At 42.8% G+C, this 19,915-nt stretch overlaps 1 protein-coding gene across 8 annotated transcripts in view; it reads left to right on the top strand.

The window, feature by feature from the left end:
- OPCML (opioid binding protein/cell adhesion molecule like) overlaps positions 1–19,915 on the top strand; it is a 1,299,542-nt gene that overhangs the window by 667,525 nt on the left and 612,102 nt on the right. For 3 of the 8 annotated variants that reach the window (XM_081036600.1, XM_081036599.1, XM_081036601.1), the window contains exon 2: positions 16,178–16,262. In XM_081036600.1, the coding sequence (XP_080892726.1) occupies positions 16,178–16,262 (85 nt within the window). Of the gene's footprint in view, positions 1–15,474; positions 16,263–19,915 lie in introns of those variants that run through there. The other 5 variants (XM_081036598.1, XM_081036597.1, XM_081036594.1 and 2 more) reach the window with 4 other exon arrangements.

Below are 19,915 nucleotides of genomic sequence, written 5' to 3'. Positions count from 1 at the left end.
ATTCTGGTTATCTAAACTTATTTTTCTACAGTGTATCACCTACGTGGCAAGCAGTGGGAGATACAGAGAAGTATAGGAAATGATTAATATCTTTGGAAGACAAACTACCTAATTAGACAGATAAGAATAACATTTTTGAGAAACAAGAATGCTAAATATAGCATGTTATAACAGAAAGACAACAAGGATTGGAAGTCAAATGACCTGAGTTTGAAATCTACCCCTTTTTGTCTTGCTGTGTGATTTTGTCTTACCAACTTGCTAAATCTTGTTTTCTCACTGTCAAAATGGGCACACGCATACCTTCCTTTCTGGCCTTCAAAAAAGCCAATAGATAGCAGACAGTAATATTACGCAATGTTATGTGTTATACTGTGTCATCCACATTCCCTGCTGGAGGGATTCAAAGGACCTCAGTGAGGACTGTAAGACCGTGGAAGAATGGAAGATAGGCTGAGCTTTGAAAATAGTGATGAAGAAGAAAGAAGGAGGAGAAAGGGTACTAGGAAGGACTGGTGAGAGGTGTGCAGGTTGAGAAGGACAACAATCATTATCTTAGCAAAGGTCTTAAACATTCCCTGTGCTATCTTATGAAATCATCTCACAGCCAAATATATAGGTGTTATTATTATACTAACCTCAATTTTCAGATGAGAAGCCTAATGCTCTGCAAGGTTATGGGATATTCCTTTGGTTAATACATTCATGAGTGGGACCAGAATTTGGACCTAAATCTGAAGGATCACAAAGTCCATACTCTTACCATTATGTCATATTAATATCTGTTACACATCTGTCCATAAAATGTCCCTGAAGAAAAGCAGTGCTGTTGAAGGAGATGGTGAATCCTGCTTTTAGTTGATAATTCTGTCTTCTTGGTCAAGCAATATTACATGTGTGTTTGGAATCAGCATTATTCAGACAGGGCCCATGTAAAAAGCATTCTTTCCTTTTCTTACGTTTTCTCCTCCTCCAGCTTCATTTGCCATTTGCCTCCCCACTCTGAGGTGTTTCTGGGACTGTCTCTCTCCTCTCACAGCTGTATACATGTGTCTTGCCCTCTGGGTTGAGCATAGAAAGACTTATCTGCCAGCCACCGAAGGCTTTCCTCCCACATACAATTGCTGCTTATAGAATGGGCACAGGCTTGGTCATGCCCAGTGCACCCTCACTGACCTGAGCTGACATCCAGTAGGGAAACAACTAAACTCAATTCTAGATGTGTACTACCAGAGGTGGGCTAAGACACAGTTGGGATCCCCGAAATCTCAGGTGCCTAACTCCAAGTTCTAGTTAGGGTAGGGATTATGTTCAAAGGTAAAATAATAATAAATGATAAAACAACAACTATGGTCACAATTAGTAATAATAATATTGTGATGAAAATAGGAAGGAGAATTAATATTTACTGACCACCTAGACCTTGGCATCCTTGCCTCCCTCGTGTTTCTCTTCTCTAGGTCAGAATAGCGGAGTCAATGGAAATAGGAAGACATCCTAATGGCAAGAGGCTTCTGTCAGTATTGTAAGACCAATATTGCCCTGTACTCAAGTTTGGTACAGTGATCCCCATGTCCATGGAAATTTCCAAACAAATTTCCATGGATGACCACAAGTCAGCCATAGCACATCGGGCTTTTAGCATTTACTTCAGGTTAGGCAAGATGATGTGCAATGCCCCTCTCTAATCCAAAATTGCACGACATAGAGATTTCCCAAGTAACCTGAAGCTACCCCATCATGCCTTTGAGGTGCTAAATGTGAGGTGGATAATGTCATACTAATGTCCCAGGTCTGGGGCACAGGGACAGTTCAAGCATCACAGAGTAGGTCCGCATCTGCAGATCCCCATGTCAAGGGAAATCCCCTGCTCTGTCAAGCAGGGCTGCTCTTCTGTCTGGCAGATAAAACAGTCTCTGTCTGTTTCTCATATACTTGGGAAAAGGCAAATCCATGGGGGTGTGATGCTCCTGAGGCCAGAGGTGCTGAAGGGAAAAAGCAAAGTTGGTGGACAGCTCCTGATTTAAAGTAAATGTTGTACAAAATAAAGGAAAGACTGACAATTTGAATGCAATTAAGTATCTGCTGGTGAATGGATCTAAATAGTTATTTCTCTAGTCTTTGGTAGGGCCTTCTCTTGGAAGGTGAGTTATCTTTAAGGTCAGAAAAATGCAGGTGCAATAGCAAAGCTAGGGCAAATGGGAAAAGTTGTTTTAAAGATGGATTTGCACATCAAAGGAGAATCTACGAACAATAAATGATGATGTCCTTAATTAGGTGCCCTCTCAATAGCAAATATAAGAATAACAGTCAGAGTTTTCCTTTAGACTACAATTTTCCATTCTCTCACACCATGGTCTAGACTTAAACCCTTTTCCTCAAGCTCTGAGTGGAAATCACTGATTAGGCAAACGGCTGATGTACAAGCAAAATTAGTCGTTTACCATGTGGGAGCTTGCTAATTGCAAAGATACGTGAGTTCCCAAACACACTCTCCTTTTGTCTGGAAAGAGTTGTCTTCTCCTTTATGTGGGGGAGGGGGTGTACAGGCAGGCAGAGCCCAACCCCAATGGGGTAAGATAATTGGGCTAGTTTCTGTTCTTCTCTTTCCTCTTGTTCAGTTTTCTTCCTGAGATGATTCATCAGGAATCCTCCTCAGCCCTCTATTGTGCAGTGCTACAAGCATCCAGTTAAAAACAAATGCCACTATGAAAATGGACCTCCTGCAGAAAAGTGTCACACTCATTCATTTAGCAAACTTTTATCGAGCATGTACTCTTTGTTGAGCATTGTGCTTTGTACTGAGAATAGAGAGAGACCTGATTCTCAATAAAGAGGCAAAGAGAAAGTGTCCTGTGCTCAACTAGGTCAAATGTATTGTAGTAAGATTATAGTAGGAAGGATACAATTTTGAGGAGGTACAAAGGAGGAGGGAATTACTTATGCCTAGGAAACTGGAAAACTGCCCAGGGAGGGTAACATTTGAAGTGGGCCTTGAAGATGAGTTTTGAAATTTGATCTGCAGAAAAGGGTGTTTCAGACGGGAGAAGCAGCATAGACAAAAGCAGAGAGAGATGCAAATGGGAACATTTTCCTGGAAAGGCCAGTGGTCCGGTGATGGTCATGGATTTATAGGCTACTACATCTGAAAGGGGATTTGCAAATCTTCCTGTCCAATGACTTATTTTACAGTTGAGGGAACCAAAAACAGGAAAGACAAAGTGACTTCTCCAAGTCTAACACTCAGGTGTGCTCAGTCCCTGGACACCAGCTCTTTGGGCATATTTATGTGATGGAATTACCTACATCTCATATCAATGGGGTTGGTGCTGGCTTCCCCCTCTTGCCAAGTCTACAAAGGGCATTCTCTTGGCTCTTCCGCCTTAAATGTATCCATCAATCCACCAATCAATCAGGCTAGCTGTAAACAGGTATAGAAAGTACTACACCCAACACTCTGTACACTATTTGTTTATTTCTTTGGCTCTTCAGAACTACCCATTTCTTTGTGTTGCTCATCCTTAAAATGAACTTATTCTTGGTTGATTTAAGACATGAAAACCTCAGAATCTATTCTTTAACCATTTCCGCCTGCCTAGAAGCATAGGTATTTCACTGGGAGATAGCTTGATGTGCTGTTTGTGTAACTGTCTCAGTTTATACCTTGTCAAGAAAACTATTTTTAGAACCGCTTGCCCAGCACCATTAGTTTGTGTTAATTAAGATGAGAATGATGAGGATTCATTTTTGACAAACCTTTGCCACTTGCAGAAGAAAGGCATATGCCTTATTTCCGAATCTGAGGATCTTTGCTGCTGGTTACCAGCGCCACAGAATGTTTATTCCCCTGCTTCTCCTTTCGCAGGCCCCCTGGGTCCTCAGCCCCACTGCACTACACCACTGGTTACAAGGCTGTCCAGCTGCAGACCTGGTCTCTCTTTTCTGCAGACCCTCAGGGACATGGGTTGATTGCATACACAAAGATGTCAGAGCAAATAACTACATCTGGGAGTTGTCAGGAAAACAGTCTATGGAATAAAATGCACACATTGTCAAAGGGTGGGGGAGGTTAGAAAGCAGAATATCTTGACAGAGAGAGAAAAATGTTGGAATTAATTCATAAACATGTTGGATGGAAATTAGCAGATGAAGATTTGCAAGGGGAGAAGAGACAGAGCGAGAGAAAAAAGGGAAGAGACACACAGATGGAAAGCGGGAGGGAGGTGGGGGGAAATAGAGCAGAAGACAGTTTTATTTCACAGTCTTGCTTTACCCTGAGCTGAAGCAGTCTGTGCTTTTACAGGGATCCCATCTTGCCTTCGTTTTCTGTTCCACTCTTATCCTCTGCCGTCCTCAACCTCTGCTACTGGCCTCACCCCAGCTTCCCACTTCCACCACAACAGTTGTGCTTTTCAGACACACAGGATTCCCAGTTTCTTAATAAAGGGAATTTCTATAGGCAGAAAGAACCAAATTTCTGATATGTCCGTGGTAAGAAGGAAAAGACTGGGGCCTTAGAGAAAGATCTTGCCTCTTAACACTGATCTTATATAAATCACCCTCTCTGAGCCTCTGTTTTCTACCTGTAAAATTAGAATTCTTGGCAAGCTAAGTGAGATTATGCATAGAAATCATTTATCTCAGAATCTGGTATACCGTATGCTCCCAGAAAGTGTTATTTTATTATTATTGTTATTATTATCATTATTAGCAACAGTACAAGTAGTAGAGTCTAAATTTTCTCTCTGGTGCTCTATTCCTAGAAGTTTAATTTTTATGATTAAAGGTCAAGCAGTCCAATCAGTGTGTTTAAACTCAGTTTTAGAATGAACAGACACATGTTCCTATTTCCATTCCTTAATTGATGGTTGGGGATTTGCCACATAACAGTGAGTCTGTTGGATGATGTTCCGTTCTGGAACACAATACAGGCAGTCGCCCAATTTCATTTTGAAAGAAACAATTGAGATCACTGTGTGAGATGAGACAGGGCTGAGTTCATTTTTTCCCTCTCTTACAAGGGCTTTTCCTGAAGTATCTTCTCCCAATTTCCTTTCTACCACCCCAGATTCAAGCAGGCACTTCTACAACTGTGCCTGCATGTAATCTTATTGTACATAGATTCTGATTTCTCCCCCACTAAAAAGCAAAGCTAGATAAACTGAAGCCAAGTGCACCAAGTTATTTTGGCTTCTCTGTACTGTTTTCTGTTTCATTCTCTATGGCATCTAATGCCTTGTTTCTGTAGCACCCTGCTTTAGAGCCTCTTCCCCTACTTGTGCAAGGGAACAGCAAATTGCGCTTTCCGTAAAGTCCATTCACACTAACGCACTAAGTCTCCCAAATGTTTTGCAATTGGAATTCTTTAAACTCTAATCAGGGTTTGTCTTTTGAGAAAGAGAAGTTAGGCATTAGCTTGTCCATGATAAAACTATTTGGGGCGTGGGTAGAGGGGCTTTTTCCTCTCTTTCCTTTTCAATGGTGTTCCTGAAGAAATATTTCTTTTAATCATTTTAGGAAGGTTTCTGCGAAGGAACATTGAGATGTGTGATAGTTAATTTTATGTGTCAGCTTGGCTGGTGACAGTACCTATTTGGTCAAACAGGATTCTAGATGTTTCTGTGAAGTTATTTTTAAGAAGAGATTAATATTTACATTAGTAGACTTTGAGTAGAGCAGTTAGCCCTCCATAATGTGGGTGGGCTTCATTCAATCAGTTGAAGGCCTTGATGGAAAAGGACTGACCTCCCCTGAAAAAGAGAGAATTGTGGCAGAAGACAGCCTTCAGATTTGAACTACAGCATTAACTTTGACCCAGACCCAGGATGGATCTCCATCCTGCCGGCCTGCCCTGCAGATTTTGAACTTGCCAGCCTCCACAATCACATGAGCCAATTTCTTAAAATTAAACAATCTCTCTTTCTTTCTTTTAGTATATATACTCGTATATATAATTTATACACCCTCTCTCTATAGTCTATCCCGTATATGTGTGTGTGTGTGTGTGTGTGTGTGTGTGTGTGTGTGTGTGGAGAGAGAGAGAGAGAGAGGAGAGAGAGAGAATATATAAGGTGTGTGTATATATATATATATATATATATATATATATATATATATATATATATATATAAAATTCTATTGGTTGTGTTTCTCTGGAGAACTTTGACTAACATGATACTTCAATGTATCCTCCTCTCTGTTGTAATGCTCCCTACTTGCCTTTTCTTCTGCTTTCTCTTTGCCACATCCTTTCCCTTTCACTTTCCCAAGACTTTCTGATGCCTACAGGAGGGAGGGTCAACAGTTGATTGTTTTCTCCCGTTCTAGTTCTTTGGACTGTGTTTCTTGCATTTCTTGCCACCACAGAAAGTTTAGAGCCTCATGATCCAGAGTAGTGGTGTTTTTTTGGGTGTGTTTTTTTGTTGTTGGTTTGTTTTTTTCTTTCTCAGTCTTTGTCATATTGAATCCATCCAGCAAGGTGACCCAGAGCTGGAACAGGTGGGAGGATATCAGAAATTTTGAAATCACAGAGAAACTTTTGGTGCTAAGCGGTTGGAGGAGGGGTTATTGGTGGTGAAAAGAGGCTGTTCAGAGACAAATCCCAGAAATCTGTGTGGTGGTAGTGATGATGTTTATAGCTTAGCAGAATTTGTCTGGTACAAAATACTCAAACTTCTTTGACCAAAATACACACACACACACACACACACACACACACACACACACACACACACACAAAGAGAATACATTTTAAAATGTGACCAGAACACACGTGCCCGTGTGCTAGCTTGAGAATGTATACACATAAACGAATAAAGGCTGGACTCTGTGATTTAATACTTTATGAGAGGCATACTCTTTATGCTGAGTTACCATGCACCACTATGATTATATAAATCAGAAGCTTTGTTTATGATTAACATGGTTATGTTTTATTAATTAGAACACTAATATCTGAAGCCTATCTATATTGCCTCTTAGCCATGTGGTACAGCCACCTGCTTTCCTTCCATGATGAGCTTCTTATACTATAAACCATAGTGTGGTCCCACATCAGCAGTGTATGGGCACAGAAATTTTAATGATACAAACTAAACTACTCTCATTCTTCTTCTTCACCTCAAGCTGAATTTCTGCCAATAAAATCTCAACCAATGTCCAAACGAGGACAAGTATCGTTGATTATCTAATATTTGGTATGTGAATCTTGAATAGCTATATTATCTGTGAAATTGCAGGGTTTGGGTTGGAGATACATAACTATTTTTATTATTAATTGAGTAAATATTTATTGACAGTCTGTTGTATGCCTGGGACTGTTGTGGGTGCCAGTGATACAACAGTGAATTGTGAGGTAGGCAGGAAAACATTTAGCATTTTTTACTTTGGTTTCCTAGAAATGAGTAGGAGTAATCTTTCTTCTCTATGCACTGGTTTCTTAGTCTAATAATAATAGTACCTTCCTCATAGAAATGTTAAAAGGATTACATTAGATAGTATCTATGAGGTGTGCGCACTAGTGTCTGGCATATAATAGGATGATAATGATGATGATGGTCACTGTCCTTATTTTTTAAATGTTGGTTGGTTGGTTTGTTTCTGAGTGGGTTCAGAGATGGAGCTTCCTACCTGAAACAATTCATCCTATGCATATTTATTAAAAATTAGGCACACACACAATGCTGTGATTAGAACCGGTGGGTCTACAAAACCTCCGAGGAACTCTTATCCTCGGTCACCGTATATCAGTATTCAAGTCTCTCACACTGCAGATGAAATAAAACAAAACACAACACTAGCCTCCCTCAGGCCCACATCTCTGTCCAGTTAGAGCCTGTACCTTCCCCTTTCGCATTCTGTCCCAGCTGAGCTGGAAAGCCCGGGCCACACTTGCTTTCTCCTCTCCTTGGATTTCGTCATCCCTCAGCTCATTCTGGCCTAACTTCTGCTCTGGTGACACCACTTCTGCCAAAGTCACCAGTGTCCTCCACCGTGCCAGACCAAAAGCATGACCACCCATTGTTCACTGACCTGCATTCCCTCGTAGCTGACACTCTTACCTGCTCATCTTAGTCTCCTCCCTGATTTTACCAGGTTCTTGATTCCTGATTTTCCTACTGATTTTCTGGCCACTTGGCATGATCTTTCCCGAGCTCTTCCACTCCTGTCTTAAATGTTTGTGTTATCCAGATTTCTCACTTAATGCTTCCTTCTCACTCTATCGTTCTTGCTGAGCAATTTCATTAGTACCCAGGGCTTTAACCCCACTTATACTAAGATGATTCCAAAATCTATAATTCTAAATATTGTATCTTTCTCAGGCTCAACACCTAAATACCCAAATGCCAACAAAAATCTTTACTTGGATGTTTCATTATCGCCTCATGTTTCATATTTATGATTCATCACCCTCCACTCAGTATTGACTATTCTTAATATTTCTCTAGGATTGGTAATATCATCCACTCAGTTGCCACTATCAGACACCAAGTGGCAGCCTCAATTCTACTCCGTCTTTGAAAGGGAATTTAGGAGTCAGCAACTTTCCAAAAACAGTAATCTAATTTAGATGATCCAACTCTGAGCTGTTGCATATCCTTCCATAATTTTATTTTAAATCTTATCGTGTGGTACTACTGATTTATTTACCCTACTAGATTATAAACTTCTTGTGTGGGCAGGTAAATAGCATTATTTGTATCCCCAGGCCCAGCAAAGTGCCTAGATAGTCAATGAATCTTGGTCAAAAAAAGAATGAATTAACCACAAATAAATAAATAAATAAATAAATAAATAAATAAATAAATAAACAATAAAAGTTTGGCAAATGAAATAAGATTTCAAGTAACCAATACATAATATAAAATACAAGTTTTAGTTCCTCTCTAAGACCAAGAGAGATCAGGTTCATTTTAGCAGGAAGGGGATATAGCCCAGGTTAAATAGCATCAGAGCACCTAATTACTGAACATTTAACTATATGCCAACCCTTCCACTAGGTATCTCCCATAAGACTTTAATTCTTCAAAGAGAGAAAAATATAGGGTTGCCCAGTTAACCAATGGGGAAACTTTGGCTCCAAAATGTCGGGCCCATTTCCTAAGGTCCCAGCTCCTAAGTGACAGGTCCAGATTTAGAGCCAGGCAAGTTGACCCCTGACACACATTCTCTCTTCCACACTCTGGTTCTCTGGGTGGAATGATCCATTTTCCATCTGTCACAATGGAAGCTGTAGTGAGACTCAGGAGGGGTTAGACTATAATAGCTCCTAATGAACATTTAAAAAACACATTTTATGGGTTGTAGGTCTCAATATAATGTTTTTTGTTATTTGATTTGTAGAAGTATATGGAGTGTGACTATAAAGTAATGAGCCTGATTTTATTGTATGGCTTGTGGAAATGGGTCCCTTTATAGGACTCTCCAGCCTTTCTAGAAGGAGATGCTTAAACACAGTTGATGCTTTGTGATGTCACACCATTGAGGAGTTTGGGGGCCAGAGAGGAAATGAGAGTGTAGTAAGAAGAGTCCCTGGTGGGAATGCAGTAGGATCCTCTGCTGTCCTTTTCCTTAACTTTCCGCAGACTATGAAGAGTAGACATAGGTTCTCTCATGCAGCAAATGTCTGCTGGTATTTATTTACTCTAGCTCATAGCAGGGGAATCAGGGATGAGCGAAGCCAACACCCTGCTCGCAGGGACCTTTCAATTCTAAAGGAACAGAGCCAGTTACACACATGCACAGGCACACAAACACTTTGAAGGAAAGAGAGGAAGATCATAACCTGGAATTGTATTACCTGGATTCTGCAGCTATCAGTGGATCACAATATCATTCTGGGGAATACCTCATACAGATCATTTTATAGTGCAAATCTTGTGTGCATTATGTTTTTTGTTGTTATTGTTGGTTTTGTTTGTCCATTGAGTTATTTTTGTTCTGGTCAGTTTCTGTCATTTTGGCAAAGTGAAGAAGAAATGATATCAGCCATCACTGATAGCTGCCCTTGTGCCAGGACTGCAGGAGAAGCGTTCACATGTAAGGAAGCTGTTATTAACCCCGCTTACAGATGAGAAGTTACAAACTCAGAATAAGTAATGTGCCCAAGATCACAGAGTTTATAAGTGGCAGACCTGGTATATGAAGCTTGAATTTTTATTCATGACCAATATTAGTACTTTTCATTAGCCCAAGCAGACGAATCTCGTGTTAGAAAGGATGTGATGTAGTCTCTGATAGAAAAGAGGAGCACATTACAATTTACCTGACCTGAAATCTAGCTGGCGTCAGGTCGGCAGCAGACTAGGAAAATATTTAACATGTACTTGCCTCAGTTTGCAAGAGTGCAAAAAGACAACGCAAAAAGATGTCCCTCATTTTTATCTAGCACTGATCACATAAGTAGCTATTATACTGAGATTGCTTTGAATTTTAAAGAGGACACTACTTGTGTCTCATCCAAAGTACTGTGTTTCCATTTCTCAGAACTTCCTTGAGACAAAAAACTGATGGCCCAGTCAATCCTTGCTTCTCCGTTCACTAGCATACCTTTCTAGTTTATTACACTGCCATGTTCTGAGAGCCCAGAGAAAGCAAACTTCTTCAAGCTAAGCCACAATGCCTCCTCACTCCTTCCACCCACTGGGTCCTTAGTGAGTTAGGTAGGTTTCTATAATAAATACATACCATACACAGGCATTTTACTTCATGTTTCTTCCTAATGTACACACAGAGCATCTGGGTACAATCTTGTCTCAGATAAACACAAGCTGTAACTTTTGCTTATTTATGAATAACACACAGTTTGAAATTGCTTTTACAAATGGATATGATTTTCATTAGGTAAATTCAGACATTTCTGTTGGATCCAGAATTCCCCAATAGCCATCCTCACCTGTGATGTTGGGGGAATTAGGCCACTTTCTATAGGTAATGAGAACTAACGTTTACTAAGTGCCAGGCAGGATGCTGATTAATTTACATGAAGTATTTCCTCCAACAGTCACACATACTGTACACATTCATTGCCTCTGTTTACAGATGGAGAAATTGAGGATTGGCAAAGTGAAGGACATTGTGAAGCAAGTTTTAGAAGTGGTTGGTAACTGGGTGGAACAATTACCTGTAGTGGATATGACTCCAGAAGGAATAGGTTTAGAGAGGCAGGGGTTGAAAGAGTGAATAAAAACTCTGAATCCAGTACCCATTTCCTAGTCTTACCCACTACACTGTAAAACAAGGAAGGACTTTCAATGGAGGTAGATCCTAGTAGGTAAGTTACAGCAGACACAAGCTTTCTCCTGGGTCAAGTGACACACATTAAGGGTAAGTGAGCAGCATTTTCTTAAAAATATACTGATAACTTCATGGCCTCATTCCCAAACAATCTTAGAATGTACTCTTGAAAGCTGAGATGTGACCAAACAAAAGAAATATATTAAGAGACAAACTGAAAATAGTGGAATAGTTTAGGTTCTAAGGTTTAAGATGGAGGGGGTCTATTTCTAACATACAAAGGCAACGAAGGCAGAGGGGTCTCTAGATCTGGGATGTGGGTTCCATTGATAATACGCCCCCCAACACACACACACACACACACACACACACACACTCACTCACTCACTCACACAACACACACACACATACACACACTTCAGAAAGAATTTTACACCTTTTTTTTGCCAGTAAGCTTGAAAGCAGGTTTTATATGAGACATTAGTATCCTCAGTCCTCACTGTAAGCTTCAGACTCCTTTCTCCCACTGCCATCCTGACATCTCCATTTGGCTATCTCATAGAGTTTTTATTCAATCTTTCAACTCCTGTCTCTCTATTCCTTTTCCTTCTGGAGTCACCCCGATCTCAGATAATTGTACCACCCCATTACCACCCAAATTTAGGAGTCATCCTCCATCTCTTTCTTTTTCTCAGTGCCCACATCCAAACTCTTAGGAAGTCCTAAACTTTATGATACTTCCAAAATAAGCTCCTCACCTCTTCAATTTTCTCCATCACCATTGCCTATGTTTATAGGTCTCAATTGAAGCTCTAGTTTGTACATAGAGCATTTACATTCTTTTAATGACATCTTTTTACATATCGCAAGTTATGAACAAAGGAAAGTGAGAGTTATGCTATATAATCATAATTTATGGTGACTAAACACATCCCATGTGCCAGCTCCTTTGGTGATGTGTTGCATGTGTTACCTCATTAATTGTTACCCTGTATTAATGTTTTTTTTTCTTTTTTAATTTTCTGTATTTTATGATGCTTAGACATCTTGTGGGTTTGCTAATCTCAGAGCTAGCTAATTCCTAGAGATAGCAAACAACTTGCCTTCAGCACCTCTTTCATATGCAAACCAACCAATATCCCCAACCACCTCCTTTATCCAACTATCATTCATGAGCATGCCAATATGTCCCCTGTGCAGATAGGGCCAGGTATTAGACAACTAGAGACCACTCCTATAGCCTAGAGCCTGCCACAACTACTCAAACACGCCAATCCCAAACTTGTTCAAGCTTGTCTACCCTGCCTCACCTGTTCCTTCTTGTGGAAACCACGATAAAAGCTCTGAGCTTGGCTTCCCCTTACTCCTTATGCTTCCTGACTCAGCCTGTTGCTTCCCCCATGTGGCCCAACATGGAATGATGTGCACCCCATTCTTGGGAATGCCAAGTAACAAACTTCTTCCAAGGCAGTTGTCTCCATGTCTGTGATCTTACCAAACCTTAAAACAAATTCTTGGAGACATTTCAAGACACCCTCAAGCCCTACAAAAATGGTGAGATAGATATTCTAAGGTACAATGCACACAGGTGAAGGGTGAAGAGTCAGTCTGAAGAGACAACCCGACTTCAGAACAAACACCCTAAGTCAGTACTCTAATTTGTCCTCACAGAATTTGTCTTTATATATGTTGTCATATATCCAAGAGTAGTTTAACTGGGGTGGGGGTGGGGGGTGGAGAGGTCTCCCTATCGTGGTACTCAGCTAAGCATTTCATAGAAAACTCCTGATATAAACTACTTTGTTCATGGTGCAACTCACCTCTTTTTCTCTTTCCCATTTCAATTTGGTTTGGCTTTCTAGTCTAGAAATGGATATACCAGCGTCTCACAATGCCTTACAGCTGAATGAAATCTCCCTGACAAAATTGTAGACTTAGATTAACATAGAGCAAACTTTATGCAGTTATTTCTCTGATTCACTAGCCCATTTGCTCACTCACAAATATTGAACTAGGAAGCCAACTTACCAGACAGAATAGACACAAAACCCTGTTCCCTAGGACTCCAGTTATGTATAGTTGAAGGAAGCCAGCCCTGAAAAAAATGGATACTTGATTTATCCCTTCTTCAAGGACAGGATTTGTTACAAACTATTAGGACTACATAAGGCCTCCCTTTAACCAACCTCACCTTCTCTTCTTTTTCTGGCCCAGCGCTTCTTTTCTCATGTGGAATCTCATGCTCTGTCCTTTCTTTTCTGCCCCAATAACTCCATCGGAAACAATCCTTCACAAACTGATTCAGCATTTAGCAACTGTCCTCATTCACATCTCCCAAGAAACACTAGAACCAACAGGGACATGGGAACGTCATCTGAGTACCCTACAACCAAGTGGCAGGAATTGCAGCCTAACCCAACCCCACTGCTACCACCTCCAGTGTTCAAGATACAAAACTCTGTAACTGGAGAAAATCATAAGCAGAGTCTCATGTTTTCAGCTTTACAGGTTACAGAACTGACAAAGCCTTTCCAGTCCAGTAATAATTGACAAGAGCATCTCAGAGTTTCGAGGATTAGGTGCAAAGTATGTACCCAGGGCCACTCAAATCTTTAGGGAAGTTTTGTGTTATTAAAACCCAAAATAAGTGGTTTGGCTGCTATCTCAGAACTCAGACTCTCCTCTCAGCTTCATTACTCCTCTCAGCCCTGTAGCCCAGGAACTTGAGGATGAGTGTTCTGCCCCACTCCTGCTTGTATTAATATGTGCTTTGTGGTAAGGAACTGGTACGCGTTTCCCACTATACAGCAACACCACTATACAGCAAAACTAGTGACGAGTATCCTTTCTTCCGGAGGTGTGATGCTCTAATTAAAAACTTTAGAACTAAAATGGTATGTGGGCTACCATTTTACAAGGAGGGATGGTGTGTATTTGTGCTCAGATCCTCATAAATGTGACCAAGTAGCACACCTTTGCATCATTCAGCAACAAAAGTGATATATGGTAAAAGTTTAAAGCTTGTTTTTGCATTAAATTTCATTGTAACAATTTGAGAAAGAATACAATAAAACAAATGCACATCAGAACCATTAAATGATGAGACAGCCATTAAATTATGATATGCAATGAGGGGTGGCTTCTGCCGGGAGGGGGGACCAGAAAAAAAGCCTCTTGACAGGCCCCAGAGAAGCCTAGGCTCTGGAGTTAAGAACTGAAAGAAACTAAGCTGAGCCCCAAACAGACACACTGGCCTCAGGATCACCAAGTCGTCTCCCAATACCACTATGGTGCCACTTCATGTTGTGATTATAGATTTTATGAAAATCAGTGTTAGTACTTTTTAGGACCTCTCTCCCCCAACCCCCCAGCTCTTGCAAGGAGTGGAATCATGACTATTTTGCATATTGTGAGGGAAGAAAAAATTAAGATTTGCCAGTGAGAGGAGGGTGGGGGGGGAGGGAGGGAAGGAGAGAGAGAGAGAGAGAGAGAGAGAGAGACAGACAGACAGACAGACAGACAGACAGACAGACAAAGCTCTGCCCTGGAATGGGAGTGTAGCTTGGCCAGGTGGAGAAGGGGCAGGCGAGTGGTGGACTTGCACACCGGTTCAGTTACCTGGCTTGAGAAACGTAGTTCAATTCTACAGGGCGGGGTTTGGCGACTTGTGCTTGGCCCCCGGGGAGGGAAGGTGCACGCGTCAATTTGCCGCCTTGCTCAGCAGTGCCTCTCCCGCCCTTCCCTCCTCTCCCAGCACTGCACTCCCACCCGCCTGCAAACAGGGGCGCCACCGGGAGGGCGCAGCATTCTCTCGCTGGCTCTGAGGGTCGGCGAGAGTTGAGCCGGATGAAGTACCCGCGTCACCCGCGCGGGGGTTAAGGTGGGCGCCCGCCCGCGCCCCGCACCCGCCCGCCCGCCGGGAGGAGCGCGCCGTCCGCCCGCTCGCGCGGCGCCGGCACCGGAGAAAGTGGCGGTCAGTGATGGAGCCGCTGCCATGACAACGCCGGCGGTCCGGGCCCGCGCGCGGCGGGGCTGCTCCCGGGAGGAAGGCGGCGCGGAGGCCGGGGGCGGCCGCTGAGCGTGGCGTCCGCGCGTCCCCGCGTCCGGTGCCGCGTCCCCGAGGAGGGGGCGCCGTCCGCCCAGCTCCCCGCGCCCGGGCCTGCGCCGCGCGGCGCTCGGCTCCCGGGGGCGCGGGCGGGCTGGCCGCCAGTCGCCGCCCCGGCTGCGGTGGAGGACGGCCACGGCGCCCGAGGATCCGCGCGCTGAACCCGCCGCCGTCCCCGCCGGGGAACTCTGTACCGCCTTTGGGTTCCAGATCGGAGACTTAGGCTGTTTATAAATATAGCGATACATATGTGTGAGCTAATAAAACATTTTCTCCTCTCCTTGAAGCAGCAGCTTTTTATGACATCTGCTTTATGTCAGAAACACTTGCCTGGCTTCTTTGGGTTATAAACTTTTGATGCCAGACCTCTGCAGAACGTGCCCAACTGAATCTTAAAGTAGCATCTTGAAGAGAGAGGCAGAGAAAGAGCAATCTGTGACCTTCATCCCTGCACCTTCCTGGTTCCTCTCCCTTCCAGGCTGCCTCCCTCCTCTCCAGGGGAGCGTCAAGAAAGCCCTTTTTGGATGCAGGAGGGGCATGTGGTTCTGCCAGGCTGGAAAGCTGAGGCAGGATTTGAGGACGAATCATTAGACTCCGGAGAGCCTGGACTCGTTTCTTCTCCTTCTCTCTCTCTGCCCCTGGCTTACTCCATCCCTTCCTCTCTCCCACACCACTTCCTGAGACCCGCTGGTGTGGGGGGCAGGGGACAAGGACCGTGCCGCTGCCGGAGTTCTGGGAAGTTGTGGCTGCCGAGGATGGGGGTCTGTGGGTACCTGCTCCTGCCCTGGAAGTGCCTCGTGGTCGTGTCTCTCAGGCTGCTGTTCCTTGTACCCACAGGAGTGCCCGTGCGCAGCGGAGATGCCACCTTCCCCAAAGCTATGGACAACGTGACGGTCCGGCAGGGGGAGAGCGCCACCCTCAGGTAGGGAGCTGTCTGCAGCGGGGGACTGCGTCCCCCGTAAGTGATTATATGGAAAGGGGCAAAGGAGAGAACAGGAGGCTTGTGTACGGCATTGGAGCATGTGACAGGGCCTTTACTGGCTCGAGAGGTGGCAGATGGCACCCATTTTCCTGGACAAGTGTGTCATTTTCTCCAGCTTCTCTGTTCCAGGATCTTATAAGTGGACACTGAGGTCCATGATCGGGACTCCCTGTAGCTGTGACTCCATGACCAAGATAAGAACATGTGAGCCCTGGAATTGAAACCCTGGGGCTTAGTCTAAATGGCTGGGTGCCTTGGTGGCTCTCTCACAGACAGGGAGGTATGTGATGGGGCAGGAAAATGATCAGGATGGGCTGACTTGCCCCTTTCAGAGAGATACCTAAAATTCCAGGCTCTGGAGTTGCTAGTGCTGGGCCAGGGCGCTTTATAAGTCCGTTCAAACGCAGCCATCCATGTCAACCCTATGTGGTGCTCTTGGGGCCCTATTATAAATTATGAGGGCAGTTTCATCTTTGCAGGCTCAGGCCAAGGAGAGGAAACATACAGCTTTTATGCAGCGACATCACTCCTGTGCGAAAAGCACAATAGGAACGCTTTTAGTTTTACCTTAATGAGTTACAGAGAATCACTTACATGCTCCAGGCAGAGGGGTAGAGATTCTCGGAATATGAACCTTTGGGACTGGACCTGCTGCAGCAGAGACTTTAATAAAAATGCAGCCACCACTTTCCACCAGCTCAGCAGATATCATCTTTTATCCCTTTAATGAGGCAGTTCTGGTCCTAGGAGACAGCTTCAGGGACGTCCCAGCTTAACTCTGGCTCACACTGTACACAGGGTGAATGTGTTTGCCCTGTCTATGACTTTGATGGTTGTGTTGAAAATAAAACATTCTGCCCCAGATTCTGCAGCCAAAAAGCCTGGTTTCTCCAAGGAAAATAGGAGGGTGGGGTGTCCTTCCTATTCTTCCCTTGGCTCTGCTGGTTGAACACTCTGTGCACCTAGACAAGCCTCACCCTGGGGAAGGAAAGAAAGGCCTCTTGGGACACCAGTTATTCTTTCCTAAGCACAAAGGCTTAGTTTGGAGTCATGCTACTTTGGGTGGTTGTCAGCTGACTCTTCTTTTGAGTGAGAGAAGAGATCCCAGGATTCTGTCTGGTGGTGATCAGGGGTCCCAGAAGGAGAAGGCAAAAGAGAATAGAGGTAGAACTCCTTCTCTGATAGCAGGAGGGAAACCCTCCTGGCCATGTGGCATCCCTCAACCTGGCCCAGAGTAAAGTGTGATATGCCTATTTCCATTGCCTCAAAAAAGTTTTGGGAGTCCTCTCACTGAGAAATGACTTGTGAGTTGCACATTTGCAGTGGAACAGTCAGCTCAAAGATAGGAGTAGCACCCAGGCTACAATGCATGTTTACCAAGAACATTCTGGTAAATGTTAGTAGGAGTGAAGGGAAGTTGATGCTGGCTTGCACCTTTCTTTAGCTTCTAATTTCCTGCTTGTTGCAGAGATGCCCAACATTTAATAAAGCTTCAGTGCTGAACTTTCAAAGATCCTTTGTCCTCTTTCTGCCCCTAAAAGTTCAACCAGAAACAAAAACTTGAGCTGTGTTTCAGGATGCAATGAGACTGTTCCACCAGCAGAGGGCCAGCTTCCATCTACTTTTTAAAAATTCTATTTTATTTGTTTGTTTGTTTGTTTGTTTGTTTTATTAGCTGCTGGCCTGTTTTCATGATCTTCAATTCTAATGTTTAGCAGCTGGGCTTGGTAATGGGAATGGGAGTGAAAAAAAGGAAAAGCGGAATAGTTGCTTTTTGTGCTTTGTGGAGAGAAAAAAACCTTGTATGTTCAAGTATAACTGTTGTCTATTACCTGTTTGTATGTGTTGCGTTTTAAAAAAGTAAGCACGTGTCTTATGTTGATTTTGCCTCTCCTCTTCTGTATTATTTGCCCTGCCGATAGAGGAATTCAGCACGTTGTCCATATTTTAATCTCTTTTCCCTTTTCTTTTACCTCTTGTATTCTTCTTTTATTACTTCATTTTTAGCAGATGCCTCCATTTTATATGCTTTTGCCTATTATTCATTATCTCTTGTTTTTGTTTTTTTTTTTTACTTCATCACTTAATTTTTATTATTCCCTGATGTTTTAAGGTTCTGATTTCATTACTAGCACAATGTTTCTTAAAATAATATAAATATCTCTGTAGATGTCTGAGGGTCCCAATCTCTCCTCTTTTATTTTCCATTGTTTTTTTAGCTAATAGCTGTGTTCCCATCTCAATGAAAAACTTATTTGTTGGTCCCATGCTTCCAGTCTCTGGAAGTCCATAACCTCAACCCCAGATAAACATGTCATGTTTTATTTTGTATTGTGTTTTTCCTTTTTGAAAAATGTGATTCTTAAGTATAGTCACTCTTTAATCTCCTTATAGATGTTCCACTGGGAATTTAGTGTTCTGAATGCCTCAAATATTCAGAATGTTTGAAAAAGTTGAATGATTCCCACACCCTTCAGCCACAGAAAGTCTTTTCAAATGTGACTCCTCTGGATCAAAGTATCCCAAGCCTGTGTCTAAATCTTGAATGAAGTCACATTGGAGACCAAAGACCGAGTAGGAAAAGCAAAGGAATGGAGAGAGCTGGGTCCTACTTTGAATTTCCCAGTGAGAGATTGCTCGGTTTAGAGAGAATGATTTCCTTGCTTGGAGATACCAGTTTTCATGTGCGATAGGTCTTTGATTGCATTGAGGGATGTTAGGAAACGATGTGCCAAAGACAGCACTGCATTCTGGACGTGCATGACACTCATTTTATATAAGTGAGGCAATGCTATCTTCCTCAGAACTACTTCACAGGGTTACTTGAAGAGTAAAAATAATTATTTGAATATTGAGTTATTTTGCCTCTTGGAAGAGAGAAGATGTGGAAAATGAAGGTTGTATTCACTATGGCTAAATTATAGCTTCTATGAATCTGATTTGAATTCATTATTACAAATGGGCCCTCTTGGCCAGAATCGTTTCATTACAATTATCCGCTGTTGGGTTAAAATGTTCTGTGCCTTTCCATTAGATTAGATATGACAAGTCTCTAGAAGTCCTGTGTCTGAATCAGTGCCCACGTCAGGAAAGGAGCCCAGGATACTTAATGTGGTCAGCTGGTGTCGATTAAGCCATTTCAGTTGCACGGATGATGGCCAGATGTGCTTTCTTCATGGGCCTCAATCTCCACTAAACTGGCTTTAGTTCCTCACTGGGACCACATCATGAACATTTTGAGGCAGTGCAGTAAAATGAAGGTAGGAGTTGTTGCTGTTCCACTAAATGGGAAAAGTCCCCACTGACGTACTGGTTCTTTTTTTATATATGGCAGGATAATCAGTTTTGCTGATCCAGGCTTGCTGATCTGGGATTATGCTTAATAACTCTTTTCTAAAATGTCCCTGCATTTTCATGTGGAGTTCTGAGCTAATTCTTTTGGAACCAAGTGTTTGAGGGTTACCGACTGCTGAGGGGTAATCTGAGCGGCAGGATTTTGCTGAAGCAGTGGGGTAGTCAAGCTCCCAATGGCAATGTCCTGTTGTCTGTCTGGGTATTTCTTGGTATTTTGCACTCACGATCCGCAGCTTTTC

This window comes from Rhinolophus hipposideros (assembly GCF_964194185.1).
Source record: "Rhinolophus hipposideros genome assembly, chromosome: 24".
In the NCBI taxonomy this organism is placed as follows: domain Eukaryota; kingdom Metazoa; phylum Chordata; class Mammalia; order Chiroptera; family Rhinolophidae; genus Rhinolophus; species Rhinolophus hipposideros.
Note: the sequence above shows the minus strand (reverse complement) of the source record. Positions and strands in the feature narration are given on the sequence as shown.